The sequence below is a fragment of the Hirundo rustica genome, chromosome 1 (genome assembly GCF_015227805.2).
Source record: "Hirundo rustica isolate bHirRus1 chromosome 1, bHirRus1.pri.v3, whole genome shotgun sequence".
NCBI lineage: Eukaryota > Metazoa > Chordata > Aves > Passeriformes > Hirundinidae > Hirundo > Hirundo rustica.
In genome coordinates this window covers 119085024-119105651 of record NC_053450.1, presented here as the reverse complement: position 1 = coordinate 119105651, position 20628 = coordinate 119085024, and the positions used below count along the sequence as shown (strand labels likewise).

General features: G+C 37.2%; 1 protein-coding gene across 1 annotated transcript; it reads right to left on the bottom strand.

Annotated features, from left to right (window-relative positions):
- Window positions 1-220: 220 nt before the first annotated feature.
- On the bottom strand, window positions 221-14848 carry EFHB (EF-hand domain family member B). The gene is made up of 13 exons (XM_040069503.1): window positions 14747-14848; window positions 14373-14435; window positions 13372-13515; window positions 11874-12054; window positions 11164-11274; window positions 9346-9472; window positions 8910-8993; window positions 7103-7169; window positions 5555-5710; window positions 4520-4727; window positions 3946-4149; window positions 3266-3447; window positions 221-398 (listed from the first exon to the last, which is right to left on the bottom strand). Exons 1-13 carry the CDS (start codon window positions 14810-14812, stop codon window positions 234-236), a joined length of 1758 nt encoding a protein of 585 aa, XP_039925437.1. The 5' UTR covers window positions 14813-14848; the 3' UTR covers window positions 221-233.
- Between the last annotated feature and the right edge of the window lie 5780 nt (window positions 14849-20628).

The following is a 20628-nucleotide window of genomic DNA, read 5'->3' as shown; positions in this document are numbered from 1 at the left end:
TATAAGAGAAAAAAAAATTAAAAAGTGCAAAATGGAATATAAGATAAATATTTGTATTACAATTACAAGCACAGATACCAGTTCCTACCAACAGCAATGATTCATATATACGTGGTGAACCCACTACTCAGAAAGACAATACACATACAAATATTTATTGTTTATTATTTATTCAATATCAGAATTATGACTGAAATTAAATAAAAGCAGTGCCTGAAGACTAGAATCAGAGACTAGAATTTTATGTGTGATTCATGTATCTTATTCAGTATATTCCACATACTTTCTTCACAATCACAAAGCTCTTTTATCTCATGTTTTGTACAAACTTGCTTCCATATTTCTTCAAACCTTTCATCTGCAACATTCATGCCCATATTGTGGAGAACTTGTTTAATCTACAAAAATAATACAAAATAATACAATTCATGCAATTCTAGTCAGCATTTTGTTAAACTATACAGTCTGGCTTTTACATATGTAGCAATCTCTATTTGCCAAATAATATTTTTCCACTCCTAAATTAAAACTACAGACCACATCCTGCATCCTTAATGATAAAAGTTCCTATTTAAGTAAATCTGAATCTTATTGCAATGAGAGCTGCACAAAATTGTCTGTAATTAATACAGTAATGTTGATGCACTACTTCAACACCAGGAAAAAATCAAATACAGAAGACTCAGGGAAAAGTAAATGCTTTTTAAAAGCCCTAAGTAAAGTCCTGTTTATCCACTCCATTTTTGTTGTCTGTAGTTACCAACATAAATCAGGTTACGCTATTATCTGCATTTCACAGCAAGAGTACTATACACAAGGTCATCAGCTGTTATAGTAAGTGGGTGAAGTGACTAAAATGAAATAGTTCACATCAACTTTGAGCCTTGCTATAATTTTACACCAAGATACCAAGAATGTATTTTTTCCATATTTTCTCACCTGGGTGCTTCCTGTTGCATGCCTCATTACACTGACCTGATGACTCATTAGAGGAAGGTAACTTTAGAAGAATATTGATGTGCCCTGTGTTTCTATTAGTATCAGCAACCATTTGGCTTCTTCAATTGTATCATATATGTGTGTGTACATGAGGGTTATATTTATGCTATGGTGACCTTATGCAGGCTTTGATAAAGTTAGACCATTAACACAGTCAAATCAACCTTGTTGATCATCTTTCTCTAAAAGTGTCTTTTGTATAAATATAGGCCTGATCCCCAGTACAGCACACCTTCAGCTTCATATTAGCCAATAAATCTGTGAGTTTGTGCAAGCTGAAATTGCAGGAGGAAAAAAGGGACTGAATTTTGTTTCTTTAAGCATAGGTGTTGAATGTTTCAGTTAAATCAATCATATTACCCATGAGTAAAACAAACCAGATTTGATCCAGTGTTTTCAACAAGCTAGTGAAATGTAGAAATTAAACTAAAAGCAACATTCCTTCACAGGACACCGTTGCAGGGCAAATAAAGGACTGCATGCTCTCACAATTTGGCTTCACCATGTTAAGAGAGAGCTCTGTCCTGACTCATCAACTGCTGTAAAATCATCACTGACCAAACCACAGACTATTGTGTGCGAACAGGATAAAACTCACTTATGATCAGCAAGATCATGCTGCGTACAAATTACACACTATTCCTCAGTTACATAACTTCTATTCTCTTTAATACACTGGAGAGAATTTTAGTGAAGAAAACAGGAAGCCCAAGAACTATTTTATTCTTTTGCAACAAGATGAGTCACCTCACAAAACTATTTTATAGTCAGAATTTGCATTCATTTCTACCACACTATACAAAAACTGTATTAAATTACACTGGGCTTTCATCTAATAATAATATAATCATATAATAATTTCATTAACCATTAAATTTTTGGAAACATTAATTATACATATCAAAACAATAATCATAAAATTCTCAAGCAGCCCATTTCATTAACATAGGGTATTTTAATAGACCCAGATGTGGTTCTGCACAGAATTCTTTATAGCTAGTATAGTCTACAACAGAGTATGACATCTCAGGACATGTTATAACTTCAAAGAACAGTTCTATCTAGTGCCTGACAGATGTAATTGGCAGATGTCAGTGGTTTCTCAATGAAGCATGAATTCCATTCACTCTTAGCTATTTCCTGCATGCACACATTTCCTGCTTTCAGAGCTAGATTATAAAGTGGTAAATGCTCACATACACAACATTCTGACAAGGCATTTGATGAGCATGACACCACACCTTTTACCTCCAGTCACTAACTAGCAATACTATTTTCTGTAAAATATATATTTGAGTTCCAGATCCACTTTCAAACATAACTCCTGAATATTTAATATAATGAGCAGTAGAGAGGAAGTTGCCACGGGTTCTTTTCTCATTTTAGACTGGAATTTCACATTTCATTACAATTGTCTAATAAATTGTATTTCAGGTAACGAAGTTCTCTCAATATTTTTTCACTACAAATTGTATACAAATGTAAAAACAAAGTGGTAAACAATACTGAAGAAGAAGCAGCAAAGTTGTTTTATTATGTATGTGAGAGAAACTCTAGTCTGTGAGAAAACAGGGTGGTAAGAGGTGGCAGATACATCAGAAAAATCACGGAGTCCCCAAGTAAATCCCTAGAGTCTCATGTCCCATCTTCATCTTCAGAATTATGATAGCACAGCATTGCTGTTTGACTCCCAATGTTCTCCATCACTGTACAGATCCTTTGTAGATCTGAGCCCACAACTGTGACTCAGCAGAGCACTTTAAAGGTACTTTTGTGGTTTGCTGGATTTGTCATTAGCAAAATCTGCCAAGTTTGTCTGAGGAGAGATGCTCTTGGTAAAATTTTCCACTAAAAACCCCTCAGTGATAGAAATTATTTTTATACACCTGTAAAAATCTTCTTGGGGGAATTTTTAAGACATTTAATGGAATCATAGAATAAATTAGACTGGAAGAGATCACTGGAGATCATTCATCCAATGACATTATCAAAGCAGGGCTAACTTTACTATTAATCCATGTTGCTTGAGACCTTGCTCAGAAATTTGAATAGGTTGGATCTCAATAAAATTAATATCTATCATCCTTACAAATAATTTAGAACGTGAAGAGTACATATTTTTTAGATAGCTGAATGGATGTAAAGCAAGATGGTAATGTTGCACTATGAATTTCACAACCTGTTTACTTGACAATATGACTTCCCACTCCCACATGGCTAGCAGAACAATTATCTTGGAAGAATATTCTGAAGAAATTCACTATACCTCCGCCTTTGGTCTCTTTTTTAAAAGATCTTTTTCATACACTCCCTTTTGACTGAAGACAGAAGGGAACAATATTGCAAAACTATTGCCCTGGTCACCATAATTAGCGATGTCAGCAAGGCGGCGAATTCGAGGAGCAGGAATATCTGAACGAATAGTTGGAACACCACACAATGGATAACCTGTGAAAACCAATCAACAGGCAGCATGGATAAATAGTGCCAGGGAAGACAAAACATTTTGCATGAAACAAGCAGAAATGTGATGCTTGACATGCTTGTTCAAAAACAAGTTACATAATTTTCTTCCTCATATATTTTTTTACATTTTTAGAAATCCTGGCTTCAGCTACATATTGAAGTGAAAATAAGGAATCTTGCAGTAATATACTAGTATTTATTTACTTCGTATTCCCAGCTGAAAGTATTTTAGGTGATTCCAAGGAGATATGGTTCTCCCCAAATTACTAGCATAATTTCTCAAAGACGTCTAGACTAATTTCAATGTTTTGAATAGACTATTCCTTCCAATTTCCAAGTCCCAATCTTAAAAGAACTTAGCTCTGATAAAATAATTTTCTATTTTACATTAGTATAACCTGTAGCAATACTTTCTAACTTTGCTCCTGATGTTGTCTTAAATAATGCTCAGAAGTGAGCAGCAGAGTCCACTGTACTTACAGGATGTTGGGATACCACCTACTACAGCATTATACTGAGAAGATGTTGTTCTATAATTTGTATATACACGGTCTGTTGATCTTGCAAGTGGTTTTGGCATCTTTTCTGAGCTTCCTGGTTCTTTTAACTCAAGATCTTCCTGTTTCGGCAGTGGTTCATCCTCCTTCTTTGTGTCTTTGGGAAGATAGGCCTCTAATTTTTTCCCTATATACAAAAGTTATGGTACAGCCAAGACATATTATCAACACATTGCAGACTAAGAGGAAAAAACTTTCCTTGAAGAACTGTAAAGCAGGTAACATAATTCATCTAAATTTCTAATAATGCATCTAGGAGGTCTTTTACTTTCTGTTGATCTGTATTATTATGGAAACTTCCCAGTGACAATCTCAGCGTGCAACATAGAACTCCAGGATTCTGAAACACATCTGCACCAGAGACTCTGCTAGTAGTTAAATCACCCTCTAATTCCTACCCTTCTAAAGGAGCACCTAGTTTATAAGAGCAATGTCCTTTCAACAGCTATTCTAAGAACAAGATCACCCCCACAATTTCCCAGTATTAAGGCATCTACCTTTTCTAATTATTTTTTCTTCAAACTCTTTAACCCCTATTTTATCTTTCCAGTTCAGAAAGTTTGCAAAGTCCCGGTAATTAATCAGACCATCCTTATCCAAATCACAGCAGTCAAATAAGGAATCCAGGAGCTCATCATCGAGATTCACATTCAGCTGAAAAAAGATCCTTTGTAGGTTGTCCTTGTGTATGACTCCATCACCATTCTATTACAAAGAAAATAAAACATTGTTATATCCTATGATTCTCTAACAGCCATCATAAAGTAACTTCACCAAAAGAAACACATACACATGTTTATACAGATAGATAGATAGATAGATATAAATAGCACCAGACACACCATTTCAAGAAAAGTAATATTGCTGAGTACAAAAATAAACCCTAAGTATTTTAGAATTTAGAAATCTAAATAGAAAAGTGTCAAAAAGTAATTTTCAACTTAAATAATACAGTGAACTGAGAGTAAAGGTGTGACAGGCTATTGTGACAAGATAACAATCTAATCAGAAATGTTGAGAAAAAGCCAAGATGCATTTAAAAGTAAGACATCATTCATTCTGTATACATTACAATTAGTGTTACATATGAAATGCCAATTACTTTTTTTTTTTTCCAGAGAGGAAAAAAGAAAATATCTGAAATTCTGATGCTCAGTCAAAAAGTAAGCTCAGTCAAAAAGTAAGCTCAGAAGAAAATATGAATATAATCCCTTCCACTGTTTTCCCTTTACAAAGAGATGCCAGATTTTGAAGTCCAAAAATTGCTAAGATTACTCCTGCCTTTGTGACCCTTGCTCCCTCTAACCTGGATATTCCAAATAATACTATGAAAAGCTTCAAATACTATTTTGTCTAACTCCATAGCATCCATTTCAGTAGATGAAACATAACAGTAACTATGACGTTATCTTCACAGTTATAGTCTTCATCCATATTTACCTTGCTATGCTTGCTCCATGTGTGCATCTCTACAGCACAGGAGCACTAATGTCACACATTCCTTTACATTTATACCTTTTCAGAGCACCAACCTTATCAAAATGTTTTAATGCTTCTAATAGCACATCAAAATTCTCATAGTTAGCTTTCTTCAGACTCTGCCGCACTGCAATCAAGATAACTCTTTCTCTGTCCTTCCCACAGAGGAACTCACATGGAACCCGGACGTGAAGAAGATCATGAACGTCCATAAAAATGAACAATTCCTCAATTAGTTGTGCATATATAGTAAATAGACATTTATTTAAAACAAAACAAAACAAAACAAGAGCCTGCGTTCATAAGGAAAAGGAGAATTTCAGTTTCAAGATGCTGATTTTCAGCACTGCTGAACAGCTGATGCAGCCATTTCACAAGATTAAATGGTCCATATCATTATTTCTCTACTCATATAGACTTAATATCAAAGTTTTGGAACATTATAATGTAGCTTCACAAATCTATCCACTGCTTCCAAAAGCTTCTAAAAGCAGTAGTTGTCACTCAATGTCCATATAATTGAGCAAAAAGAACATATATTATTAAACTATCACTTCCAGTCTGTTACATTCCAGATACTTATGAGAGCCAATTTAGTATTTTGGATAATCACATATCATTGGTTTCTAGAAAGACAATGCACTATTTTTGTGTTACTGCTGCCATTTTCTATGTACCCTAAATTTATTAGCATTTTTAAACACTTCAGCACACTGACTACAATCTTCATCCAAATTCCCAAGATGGCAAGACACTTTCAAGAGTGCAAGAAGTTAATTTAGAGTTCAGTAACAAACATGAGTAGCTCACCTAATCCCACTCTAACAGCAGCGTACAGGCATTATTTTCTACTTGTAAATTATGAATTCTTTTGTTCAGTTCCTTCTGCTCTTCCTTATAGCATGAACTTTATTATACTATGTGGTAAAACGTGCAAAAGCTTATGTATTCTTAGAACAGGCTTTCTCTGGCCCAGATAAACTGGATGACTTTGATCCACTTCATTCTTTTTGCTTCCCAATTATTGACTGTATTCCCTATTTATTAAACATAATGTTAAAACCTCATCAAGCCCAACACTGACTATTTGAGTTGACAAGCTTTCAAAACTTTGTCATAATGAAAATTATTATTTTTTTAATTTTTACTCTGCTTTCTATCTCCTTGAAACCTTCAAAAACTTATTACTCCTATTTATTGCTTGCTATTTTTACTCTTTTTAGAGAAGTGCTTGAGAAATTTTTGAGAGGGAAGATGCATGATTGATTGAAATAACCATTTTTATTTGCCACTTTGATGTCAATAAGGGCTTTCTGCCATTTCCCATTTTGTTGCATTCAGACACAAAGGCTTTAAAAAATAATAATAATAAAAAAATGCCAGCGTGATAATCCCAAACCTAAAGCTTCTTTATTTTTGACATTTACTTTTTTTCCCTCTAGCAACTTCAATCACTCAAATTTTCATTTAAAAATTTTACTGCCAATAAATTTTTGTACCTTGCCTCTTAAAATTTTAGGAAAACTATATACAACCAACAGTTATTACTTCAGCAGAGTTTCATCAGCAAGGTAAGATTTTATTCTGCCCTTGAACTTACCATATTCATCTGGAGGGATCACCAATCCAAACGTATGGCCTGGGGGAACATTCATAGTTTCTGCTATACTGTCAATAAGGACATTTTTTTTGTTAATTGTCTAACAGTTTATTAGTAGTAGCCAAAGCAAAACCTCAGCTACTATTAAAAAAAAAAAAAAAAAAAAAAAAAAAAGAGGGATGATACTCATCATTCACCTGAAATTTGTTTATCAGGACATTGTTTCAGCATTACCATTCCAGAAAAGCATCCCTTTACAAAGCTGACTAGAACATTCACTGTTTCTAATGTAACACAGCCAAATGTAAATGTTAACTTTTTGAACATTTATGCTCATTAAAAGGAAAAATAAATAATCTATGCCATTTTCCAAAGAAAATGATAGAAATATGTGGGAAAAGGCCTTGTAGTCAAATAATAGGAATATTTAGATAAAATCTCCCACTGAAATGTCTGAAATAAACTACTTCTGGCTAAAGTGGAAAATTGATTTTCTGATTTTCTGCATCTCTGATTTTCTACATGCAATTTTGTATCTACCAAAACCAGCAACCAAGCCCATATCCATGTGAAAAACTTGGCTCAGTTTTATTTACCAAAAATTGAAGATTTGGCTTGTGACATTAAAGAACTGTTTTATTTTTTAATTTTAAAAAGATGCAATGGTCATTTTATTTTTAATAATTAAATAATTAAAACACTTACCTGACTCAATAATCCCCATAACTGCTTTGTTCTAAAGCACAAAACAAACAAACAGAAACCCACACACAGAAATGGAAACACCACAATCTAAAAACAACTATGTATATTTTTCTTTTATCGTTTTCATATCACACACAGGGTGTAAAATTCACTAAATAAGATTAAGTTAGCCTGTATCTGTCTTGTAATATTAGTGGTGGGTTTCAGCCTGCACTGCAAGCCATCCCTGACTAATCCCACTGATTCATGTTGCTCTTGCTCCAGGTCTATCTCACAGTAAGCTGGGACACAGTGAGGGGGAGAGAAGAAACTGACTCACTCCTCACATGTACCTATGAGAACACTTCTCCAGATCAACTTAAGCCTGGGATCTTGAGTTTAAAATTAACTTTTTCTACCAAAGTCAATAATGTTGTTAGTAAGCCTTCAGACATATTTTTACCGAAATCTAGAGCATCTGCCAAGACAGCCTTTGGATACATACAGGAGCCCTAGATTTGCAGCACATCTGGATCCCAACCCCACTGTACCTTATGACTTCCGTGGTGCTTCTAAAGTGCTCTTCTGTAAAATTACAAAACTGTCCCAGATTGCTTCATAAATGTCAGTCATTTTAATGATTCAACAGAGATTAGTAAATGCTGCTAGGTAATAACACAATTTAGTTCCATGTCCTTTTACAAGGAAGTAATAAAGAGAGATTACAGATGATGTAATGAAGACCAAAACTAGTGTCAGAGTAAGCAAAATGGTCAAATCCCAAAGCACTGGGCAAGATGTTTTAGTCCTTTCAAACCTTCCTAATTGCAAAATACAGTGGGAAAAATGTCTTGAAGAGTGCTTGTCAGACACAGACCACTTAAACAGTAAGACCTCACTTCACTACATGGACAAAATACAGCCCTTATTAGTAACTTGTGTACTTATCAGCCTAATTAGACCAGGTAGAAGGTAGTTTTCTGTTAAATGAGTGCTGCACTGGAAGCATTAAGCACAGTTATATTTTTTATCCAAGACATAAAAAAAGATATTGAAGAAATGGCAAAAGTGAGTGAATTTTGCGCTAGATCTATTCATAACAGAAGGTATCTTTGCTTACTTACGGATCAAAAACTTTTCCAACCAGAGGCTGGTATTTTTCCTTGAAATCATCACTTCGTTTTGACACAAGGTGTGGTGCTCTCTTCCTACAAATTATAAAAATAACTCCTGCACATATTTTATTTAAAAATAGTCAAGAGTTTTTCAATAATATTTTAAAATATTACTATATATTAAATAAAACAGCAACTCCTCTCAACTTAGTAATTAAAATATCTTGCTACTTAAAATCGAAGAGCTTCACGTAATGCTTAAGACATGCTAAGTGCTGTTACATGGTAAAAGTTATTTGGATAAACTGTTCTGAAAATCATCTTCTATTCAGTTCAATACAGCTAAAGATAGGATTGTGAGATGTATAATTTTCTTCAAATATGAAGACCCACTCTTCCTGATAATCCATCCCATTAATTAACTAGTTAACTCATTGCAACTTACGAATCCAGGTCCAAGACCCAATTTAAGGTCTTGGCTGTATTTCGCCCATCTTCATAGTGAGGGGTTTCCATCCCATAAACAAAAGACTTGTCGAAGTGTGAGTTATACTTCCTATTGACTGGTTCCCCTGCAGAAAAAGCAGGCATTTCAACCTGTGTAAAACACCCAAGGAAGAAAAATGTACCCAGTATCTCCATTCTCAAGACAAAACAATGAAGAAACAAAGGCAAATAACGAACACCTGTTCAGTTAATGAAAAATAATTTGCATTCCCCCTGTATTGAGTAGTTAGGAACAATCTCATTGTCAAAAGTGAAGATAATAGGCAAAATAAAAAGCAAAACCTGCTTCAGTTAGATGTTCTTTTATGTCTGATTAAAGACAAGCCCAACAGAATAAATGAAACCATGTAGCCTAAGTAGTGAGGGTCAGGCAAAAAAAAAAAAAAGCTTTATAATATCCATACCTGAGCAGAAATATGTACCATTTGATTTATCGTTTTTAAAAAATGCAAAAAAAATTTTTGACATGCTGCATTTTCAGATATACTCTTCCTATGTCTTTTTGTCACACAAAAACCTGTCATTCTTTTTCTCCAAGGCCTTTTCAATCACCTTTTAAAAAGAATGATAATTAGAACTTTCAAAAATATTATTCACTGCATGTTTTCTAATTAGGGCTCCATATGGCTCTATGGCAGCATGGAATTCTTATGCTATTGCTGAGTAACATAGTCGACCTTTCTTCTGTCAGTCTGTTTCTGACTTGGCCTCTCCATGATCTGGTTGATGGAAGTTACAAAAGAGACAGAAAGAGTTATTGAATAATTCTACTAAAGCACCCAAGAAAGGCCGAGAAGAGGGGGGATAAAGTTACAGATTTGGCCAATTTACACCAATACTATTTACAGTAAAATTTCCTCAATGAGACAACAAAGTACTATAATTTCACATCTATATAACAGTCTGCACATAAAATTTACATTTTCAGCCTAAATGAAAGTCATGGAACTGGGAAAAATAGAAGTGGTTGCAAAAAAAAAAAATCAATGCACTGCATTTAAGAGTGCTATTTGTTACCCTGCTCCTGTGCAGAACTGTGGAATAAAGGGTAAACATCCCCGAGCAGACCATATCACACAGGTACAGCACCCAGGGGATGAAGCAGTGCAGGCACAGCCCACAGACCCCCAGAGAGGATGCTGTAAGCTGAGGAACCTGCATTCCAGAGAGCCACTCAGCAGCCTGAAATCCTTCACAACCAGAGCTTAATGCTAAGCTCCTCATCCGAAAGTCTGTCTGCTCTGAAATATCCAAAAATTCTGTTTGGATACTGATGAAAGAGAGGAACTAGAGAAAGTACTGGAAAGTACAGTCTGTCTGCTCTGAAATATCCAAAAATTCTGTTTGGATACTGATGAAAGAGAGGAACTAGAGGAGAAAGTACTGGAATGGGTTGGGCTCACAGTCTGTGACTTCCAATCTGAGATTGCTTTCAGTGGCATAGACAATGCCAAACTCAATAAGCAACCAGGGTATCTGTGAGTTTCTAGTTTCCTGGAAATATTTTGCTTTTCAAACAGCACCCAAAAGAAATCAGGCTTCCAACTCCATGAAGTTCTTGTACTGTTTTAATGCCCATCCTGAAGTGATTGACAGTTCTAGAAATTGAGATCATGCTGTCTAAGTTGCATTTTTTCTACATAATTCTTTCTAATAATTTATATTTAATTAATACAGTGGTTAAAATTAATAGTTTACATCTTAAAAAATAGCATACAGTATGCACTGAACACACATTATCAGCCTTTTAACTTACCCACATAATAATCCTCATGTGACAGAACGTACAAATCGTGTCCTTCTCTCGCTTCTTTTTCCACTTCCTCAAAGGTTTTTGGTGGATTTACAACCTCTCCAGCTGTTATATCTGGAAACAAATAAAGAACGTGTGGTTGGGGGAGCTAAGGGGGTGGATGTCTTGTTCGGTTCGTTCTTAATTGTAAATAATATCTTGTTCGAGAAGTTGCTAATGCTGTGGAAGGATGGTACTTCTTACCACATTTCTAGTCAATCTATATTCAATGTAATAACATAATGGAATGGGACTAGGGAGAGAATCACAGATGAAACAGAAACCCAGATGAACAGAACTTTTGCAAGAAAGCTAAACAACACAGATGTGATTTCCCCCAGTCTATGGAGGAAAGATACACTTGTCAATGAAGTTTCTTCCATGAGACCTATTAGAGTTGTTGGGAAAAGGAAGGTTAGTTGACAGCTACCTAAACAGTCCTCACAGGAAATCTATAAAGACAGATCAGGAAGAGAGCCAAAAGCCCTGCTAATTACCATATGTTCTCAGTTGCTTGTTTCTTCAGTGTAACTGAAAAAAATTTAGGCCTTTCAGTAACTGTTATATAACTCTTTTAAAATCGAGTGGTTGGAAGCATAGAGCATGTGCTAGATACTAAATTGCAGATTATCTTCTATTTACAGGAAATATGTTTTATTGGCACATTTTCCTACCTTTGAAGACTTTTATTCCAAATGTAGTATTAATTATATCCAAGCCCTCAGGTAACTTAGAAGATTGATCATGTGATCTACCCAAAGGTGCTTCACGATTGCTGGAGTAAATAGCTTCTTTCATGTCTTGCATCTTTTCTTGAAATTCACTTTTAACAACTGGACTTATCAATGAAGCTACCTGAAGACAACACAAACAACACCAGAGGCAGGAAAACTAACAAACTTTTATCATTCACACATTATATGACTACCCACACAAAAAAAAGTTTGCTCATAAGTGTTCTAATGAGACCTTCCATGCTTACACTGACACAATTTTATCCACTGACTTGCAAACCAAAATTGTATCTTGAGAGAAGACCACTAATAACCAATGCTATGCAAAATTTCCAGTCAAATGAAATACTTACTGTGAGATATTTTTATTTTATGTTAGTTTTTGTTAATATATGCATTTTGTGACTGAAGTCTTTCTTTACTTAGCACATATTAGAAACTATAGTCAAATTATAATGTTACCAAAACTAAAGTGAATTGAATTTTCAGGCTATCCACTGAAGTAATGGGGATTCTAGAGAAGATTTATTATTAGACTCTCATTGAAAATTATATAAAGAGATATTGAAAAAAGTAGTAGCAAATACAATTTATCCAAACCCATGCTTAGTAAATTGACTAGGCTTCTAGCCCTTCCCACAGATAATATTTAATTAATAATGAAAAATCTTCAACAGACAGTTAAGGTTAATCCAGTACAGATCTAGTACAGATCAATCCATTCAACAAAAAACTTCTGAGGAAGGACACCAAAACCTGGCCATCTTCCATTTTGGATATGCCTACTAAATGTCCTACTCAACATCCTCTAATACTAGGACTTACTTCCCTCATAAAAATACACTTTACTAACACTACTGCCATTTTTAGAGATAGGAACACTAACTGTGGGATGAAACTACCGATGATCTCTTCAGTTGTTTGGTCACAGATTACAAAGATAATTTCTAAAGAATATACACAAAATAGTCTGACATATCCAAATAATCAATTTTTAGCTAAAAAAATCAAGTTTCAAGCCAAAGGTAAGAAAGCATACGGAATAATTACACCAAACTAAACACATTCTCAGATAACAGCTCTTTTGTGAGAAGCTTAACTGGTTTTATCTCTGAAACCCAAAAAAAGCAAGCAGCAAAAATTTTAGGTTCATTAACTTAAATCTTGAAATGAAATTAATAATTCAGTAGTCACTACAAAAATTATGTCACTAATAACAGTCACTGAACTTCAAATATTTTACAGTTTCAATAATGCTAAATAAGTCCTGTGATTTGACCTGAGAATTCAGGTAATTCACAGCAGCTATTGAAACGCTGCAGTATAAATCACTCAGCTATGTACCTTTATCCCTGACTATGAGGAAATCAGTTGCTTTCATTTGGAACACTCTTAAGAGGTTCATTCTTAAACAAGAGTAAATGAGTCACATTCTTACAGTGAGTTTGGAGCTTGACTTTATGCCATGTGTCAAGTGAGTTGCAACATCAGGATCATCTGCTCTGCCATAGAATATTATTTTAGCACCAGGAGCTGGATCTGTTGTATTTCGAAACTTTCGAACAACGGTCGGAGTAACAGGCTATACGTAAGGCAAAGCAAAAACAAGTTTACACCAGACATTCACAAAATATTAATGTAAAGAAAATGTACTGCAGATATTTGTGTCATTCCAGATATAAGAACAAAACATGAGGATGCTTTAGGGCTGTAGTACATGCATATGCTCCTGCAGATGCTGATACTGTGAGCATAAGGTCAAAATAACCCAGACTAAATTTTATCAAACCAGCATTGCTAAGTTTCAACACTTCCCTTTTCTTTTTTTTTTCCTTTTTTTTTTTTTTTTTTTTTTTTTTTTTGGATAATAGCAACTTCACATGTTCTCTTGATGAAAACTAGATGTTACACTTACAAATTTCAGAAACTTTTAATCTAATTCACAGCAATTCCACCATCAATGAAGCAATCTTGGGAATTATTTAAACCACAGTGTTGCAGTTCTTTTTGTTGTCATTTAAAGGGAGACCTGCTATTTACAGTGTCTCAGCAGCCTCTGACTCTTCAGGACCATGGGGAAGGACAACTGGGAATCACAATTCTGGCATACATCCTTGTAAAGAAGAACCTCCATCAGAAGTAATAATAATTCCCAATAATTACTCTAATTCCATTACCAGATGGAAAAACTGTCTAAAACAATTCTATTTAGTCCCAACTAAGCAAGCTTGCCTTTTTTGTTGTTGTTGTTTGTTTGTTTGTTTTACTTTTGTAAAACATGTGGAATGAAAATGAACTGCTGAACTGCCAGAAGTGAATCCTGCCAGCCAGCTAGTCTCTGTAATTCCATGCGACAGAAACCAACATTGAAATAAATGGTAGTTTCAAAAGTGAAGGGATGTAGAAAACAACCCAGGAGCCTGTACAAAACCAACTCACCCTGCGTAACACCTCTTTGAGACAACTCGCAACCGTGTTGCCGGCGGGAGGCAACTTTCCAGCCTGAAAAAATCAAAATGCAATCAAAAAATAACGCATAACGAAACTCATTGTAATAATACACACAATTAGTCAAATTGGGATCTGACACTACGCAGGGGACGCTGTTCAGTGGTCCCCGTTTCGATGTGGATGGGAGGCATCCACACCCATTCCTGGGAGAGATGGGGCTCGCTGGGAGACGCACCTTCCCCTCTCACATGCTGCCGCTCTTCCAGCCCCTTCCCTCGGCGAGACTCCGCCCCAGAAAGCCACAGAGGGGAGCGAGGGGCAGACCGCAGAGTCAGTGGGACCTTTTCGGGGAAGGCACTCACGTTCGGCTGATCCGGAGTGTGGTCCCGGGCCGTCTCTTCGGGGCACGGCGATGGCCGCTCCGCCATGGCCGCCGCTTACTCTCCTCGCTCGGTAACGGCGGCCGAGACGCCGGGAGCGCTCGTGCGAACCGGCGCTCACAGCAGCGCTCCGCCATCCCCCTGGCACCCAGCACCCCCGTCCTGCCCCTCACAGCGCTCCGCCATCCCCCTGGCACCCAGCGCCCCCGTCCTGCCCCTCACAGCGCTCCGCCATCCCCCTGGCACCCAGCGCCCTCCATCCTGCCCCTCACAGCGCTCCGCCATCCCCCTGGCACCCAGCGCCCCCGTCCTGCCCCTCACAGCGCTCCGCCATCCCCCTGGCACCCAGCGCCCCCTTCCTGCCCCTCACCGCGCTCCGCCATCCCCCTGGCACCCAGCGCCCCCGTCCTGCCCCTCACAGCGCTCCGCCATCCCCCTGGCACCCAGCGCCCCCGTCCTGCCCCTCACAGCGCTCCGCCATCCCCCTGGCACCCAGCGCCCTCCATCCTGGCCCCTCACAGTGTCCCGCCATCCCCCTGGCACCCAGCGCCCACCTCTCCTCCCCTCACAGCCTTCCTCACTTCACCGCCCTCAGCACTCGCCACCCCACTCCCCTTACATCTCACACCCCTCGGCGAAAGTCAGGAAATAATTGGCATTGGGCTGTTTTATAAATGTCATGATCTAGAAGAATAATTAAGGCCCAGCCGCAGAGGTCGCACATTCCTTAGACCGATTGTTAAATCTTTGAAAATCTAACTTTCAGACAGGTGAGTTGAATCTTGAGGTTGAAATGAGGTCTTGCATGGTCAAAAGTTTGATCAAACTTTCAGTCTTTATTACTGTAAGAAAAAATACTGCCCCTTTCATAAATGTTGCCACATGCTATTAAAATATTGTATCCTGAGGCTGCTCCTCTAGAGAAAACTGCAGCTCCCACGCACACACAGCATGGAGGTGGGTGAGAGAAGCCGGTCAGCACTACCCCATGTATCAGACACGTGAGTGATCTCCCTGTTTGTTTTAAATGAGTCAACACCTCGTATATCTAAACCGCTGTATTTGCCTTTTAGAACAGACATGGATTATTTCAGAAAAGCAGTGTGGGTAAGACTAAACAAGTTTCACCGCTGTTTAACAGACCCTCTGGTCTTACAGACTTTTATTCTCAGATGACATTTAGCAAGCTATCTTCTTCCCAGCAAAACATCTCAGTTTAATCACATCCTGCCATTCTCCATAGCCCTTCAACAGCAAAACCAATTTTGGATAAATATCTAGACCTTAATTGTTATTAATCAAACATTACCAGATGTTACCATTTTATTCTCTGCTCTAACATTTGTTTGGTAAGGACTTTAAATGAATGATGCTAAATTAAAACTAAATTCTTTCCTACAAATGGAAGGTAAGAGGCTCAGGCAGCCACTCGTGTCTATGATCTGCTCTGGCTGTCCAAGTCGCCAACAATACTTGTCAGTGCCATGATCCATGAAGTTCCAGCATATACAAATGTATCTTGGTCTTCTCCAGGCAAAAACCATCGTCAACTATGATCTAGCTGTGGCAGTGCTGTTGCCCCTCTTCAAAAGAAATTATGTGTTTTTCTGCTGTAGACGTGGCTGCACCACACCCCTAATATGGAACATCCATGCCCTCTTGGGAACTAAAAAAGCCCTTGTAAAGTGTTAATATGTTCAGTTCTCTTCATATTTCAATCATATTTGTTGTTGCTTGAAGTTTAGAGCGTTCCTGCCAAATAAAGAAAGAATTTTTGGTAGTTTAACAAATAAAATGATTGGTTATGTCTTGCCTTGTGATCCATTCATTTGTAAGGTGTAATTTCTATCAAGTAAAGTTGGCAGAAGGGAGAACTATTTATAGAGAGGAAGAGCAAAGTACAGTAACATAAAAATTAGATGGTAATTTTCACTTTGGAAAACTGGGACTGGGGGAAACTGGAACTTTTTTTATTTCAGGATAAAATTCAGGAAATGGAATTTTTGTCCTCGTGTTTATTGTATTTCTAGATGGCTCTCTACTTGTGCTTAAGGTGGTATCATTTTTATACATTCTGTGCATTGCTGATTTATTTTTACCCTGTTTTTCCCCAGTAGGTGGCCACACTTGCTAATTGAAAGCATCCACTCAGCCCCGATGGAGTGGGTTGTGTCAAAGGCATAAAAATAGGACTTGGACATGTAAAAAGAGCACCTATTGCAGAAACAAGTAGAGCAAAAGTACTCGGTCTTATCTTTTTTTTGCCTCTCTGTGCTTCTTTTCTTTTTTGCAGAAACGTGGGTCCTCTATAAATCAATTTGAAACCTACTGACAATATACATTCTTTCCTATAATTCTTCTCATTCTGGAATCAGTGTCATATCCATTCTTTCTTGTACTGAAAGTTATTTTTGCTACAGAAAAAATATTTGTGGAGTGGGAAGGACCTGTAATTTTAAAGATAAAATGATGAATTAACAAAAAAAACAATTGAACTCAATTTTAGGTTAAAAAAAAAAAAAAAAAATTAAAACTTTCTTTACTTCAGCATAAATTTGTTATCTACTATGCCAAAAGTAGGTTCTCTAGAGAAACCTGTTTGGAAAAAGTTGAACAAAATTTTCCATTTTACAGCAGTACTTTTTTTCCTCAACAGTACTTGACATTTCACTAGTTTCTGACATCCAATTCCTACAAGCTAATGCCTTTTTCTGTCTTGTTTAGGCTAAAACAGAGGAATGGAAACTGTCTAAAACCCTGCATTTTACTTTCTTTATGAAGTACAAGCACCCCATGTTCTGCAACACAGGTCTCACTCTGACTATGGTGCTGGCATAGACTGGAGTCAGAGCACTAAGTTTGTAGATTCCTTAAGGTCTCTGAAGGCCTAAGAACTCCATGTAAAATGCTGCAAATGTTGTGAAGTGTCTGAATGACATCAGGCATGGCAATGCTCTTTGCTGGTAATGCCTGGTTTCTGTAATGGTTTTTTTCTTCAGTTCATTTATGGATAGGAAATTACTGTTTTCTATGTGCTGCACACTTTCTGTATGTTATGACCAAGCCAATGTAGGTACAGAGAAAACATACACAAGTAGAGATAGAAGACAGAAAAAAAGAATGTTGTAGGAGGAAAAAAAAAAAAAAGAAAAAAAGAAAAGAAAGAAAAAAAAAAAAAAAAAAAAAAAGGGAAGTTCAAACACAATAAAGAAATTCAAAGAAATTCTGCATATCCAATGAAGTCAACTTCCACTTATTACAACACATATAGCATTAGATTTAAACACAAAAAAGCTGAGCAGAACACAAAACTCTGCAGAGAAATGCTAAAATAGATGGAAAGCCACCTGGTAAAACCATGACCCACTAACTTGTATTTGTTAATATCACCCAACACAGTTTCACTTTTGGTATACGATATATGAACCACGATGAAATAAAACATGAAAACATGACCATTTTGGGGCTATCTGTGTGATTTCAGAGCTTTCCTTCGACATCTTTTTGTGCAGACTACAACAGAAGAAACTTGTTTTTACCACTAGAACTCACAGAGACCTGTCAAGCCTGAAATACAGTAAGTGGAACCTGGTCATTTGGTTACTGCCACAGTCTCTCATCTGTGGCTTGGCTCCTTCACGGAGCCCCGGCTCCATTTTTGCTGAGGCTAGCTCAAGAGACAAACCACAGTTGGAAGGATTTTTCCTCAGGGTCCCAAAACCCAGGAGTGGCTGAGAACCTTTCCCTTAGCAGAGAGAGCAAGTCCCCATTGAAGGCAAAGGAAACTCTGCACTTGTTCCAGAGGGAAATCAGGGCTTCATTCAGTCTTTCTTCTGTGCTTCTGCTCCAGCCTGGTTCAGGAGCCGCTTCCCACTCCCAGAGCCAAAAGGCCCTGGTCTCTTGTCACTTCAGCTTATATCCAGGGAAGGGGCTAAAGGCAGGGACAAGCCACTACCCAACCAGGAATGAGGTGGGAGTGGAACAGGGTTGGATTACATTCCACAAAGGGGACAATGTCGAAGATGGGCTGGGTGGGAGGGAAGAGCAGGGACAAACTTTGGGATAGTACACTTTCCAGGGGAACAGGGAGGGTATAAAACCCAACATAAAAATTAAATACAATATGAAACCAAATAATACACAGCAACACTCATGCCTCTATTTCACACATTCACAGTGAACCTTTGGTGTTTGCTGTCTCACTCTGTCGGTGTCAACCAGCTGTGAACAATTTGGGCGTTTCACAAAGCAAGAGAGATGTGCTACAGCTCTGCGTTGCAGTCAGAGAGTTAAGTTAGCCAGCAGGAACCACCTGCATGTAAAACAGGCTTCCTAACAGCAACTATATGATGTGAATAGAATTTCTGCATCAAAAATTCCATTTAGCCTCGAACTTCAGATACATCTGATAACCTGAAAGATTATTTCACTTTTATGAAGTATTCATTTATATTAGAAGCATAGATAATGATCCTTACATATGGAATGGTATGGTATTTGATAAGATTAAGTGAAACAAAAATGTCATGTATGACGTGTCTAATCCCTAAACTGAATTTAGTTCAAGTAATTCTAAAGATTCAGTGTAATATTTTTCCACAAAAACTGTTGATGTATATACTGTGTCCAGCTGAGATGGAGTTAATTTTCTTCATAGCAGCCTGAATGGTGCTGTGTTGTGGATTTGCAGCTAAACTACTATTGATAACACAGCAATACCTCAGCTACTGCTGAACAGTGCTTGCAGGGTGAGGACTTTCTCTTTTCCCCCATTTTGTCATCAGCCCCAGTCAGGGAGAAATGCTGATGATGATCCAGAAACGTAGGAGTGGAATACAGCCCGGAAAGTTGACCCAAACTGATCAAAGGGATATTCCATCTCACACAGCATTACGCTCAGTAATAAAAAATGGAGGTAGACAAAGGAGATGTCTTCCAAGGATGTCTTCCTGCTGCTTGGAGACTGGCTGGACACTGGTCTGTTTATGGGAGGTAGCCAGCAATTTCCTTTGTATTGCCTTTTCACTTCCACTTTCCTTCTTCTATTACACTGTCTTTATCTCAACCCTCAAGTTTTCCTGCTTTTGTTCTTCCTGTTATGTTGTCTTACTGCAGGGAGGTGAGTGAGTGAGTGAGTGAGTGAGCAGCTGCCAGGTTGACTGGATGCTATCTGTTGCTCCAATGCATGCCTATCAGATGTGTAGTAAAACATATTTGTCAGGAATCTGCTGTTTGCTCAGCAGATCCTGCAATCCAGTTGAACATATTGAGACCAGTCAGAGGGTAATGGCAAATAAGCAGTGTATTTGGGCATGGTTACATGATTTAAAGGATAACTCTTACAAACATTTAAGCAAACTCACAGCTCAAAAAAGTTTGTATACTTTCAAACATGTTTCTCTGGAGCTAGTCTGGCATTCTACATCACTGGTGAATACAAAATGTATTTTACTTTTTTTGAAGTTACATGTTGGCCTTTCACAAAGCACTTATGTAAGTGATTAACTTCAACTTAAGAAAGCAGAAAGGGGAAGTTGTTACCCTGAAACTAAACTGGTTCCAATGGAAAAGTATATGAAAAAGAAGAACTGATGAAGATTAAAAGAAAAAGAACACTCTGTTTTCACTCTATTCACTTCAATATTTTCAAGTATTGATATGTCATTCTAGGAAAGGGGAAAGTAGCATAACACTGACCTCAGGCTTTACATAACTTGATTTATGCTTCATTTATTTATATATGTGTGGTTGAACTAAAACATATATTTTGAGAATACAACAACATCAACTTGATTATTTCCTGTGATGGAGTATCTAAAAAATCTTCATTAAATTGTACCAATTACTAAATAACATTATTGATA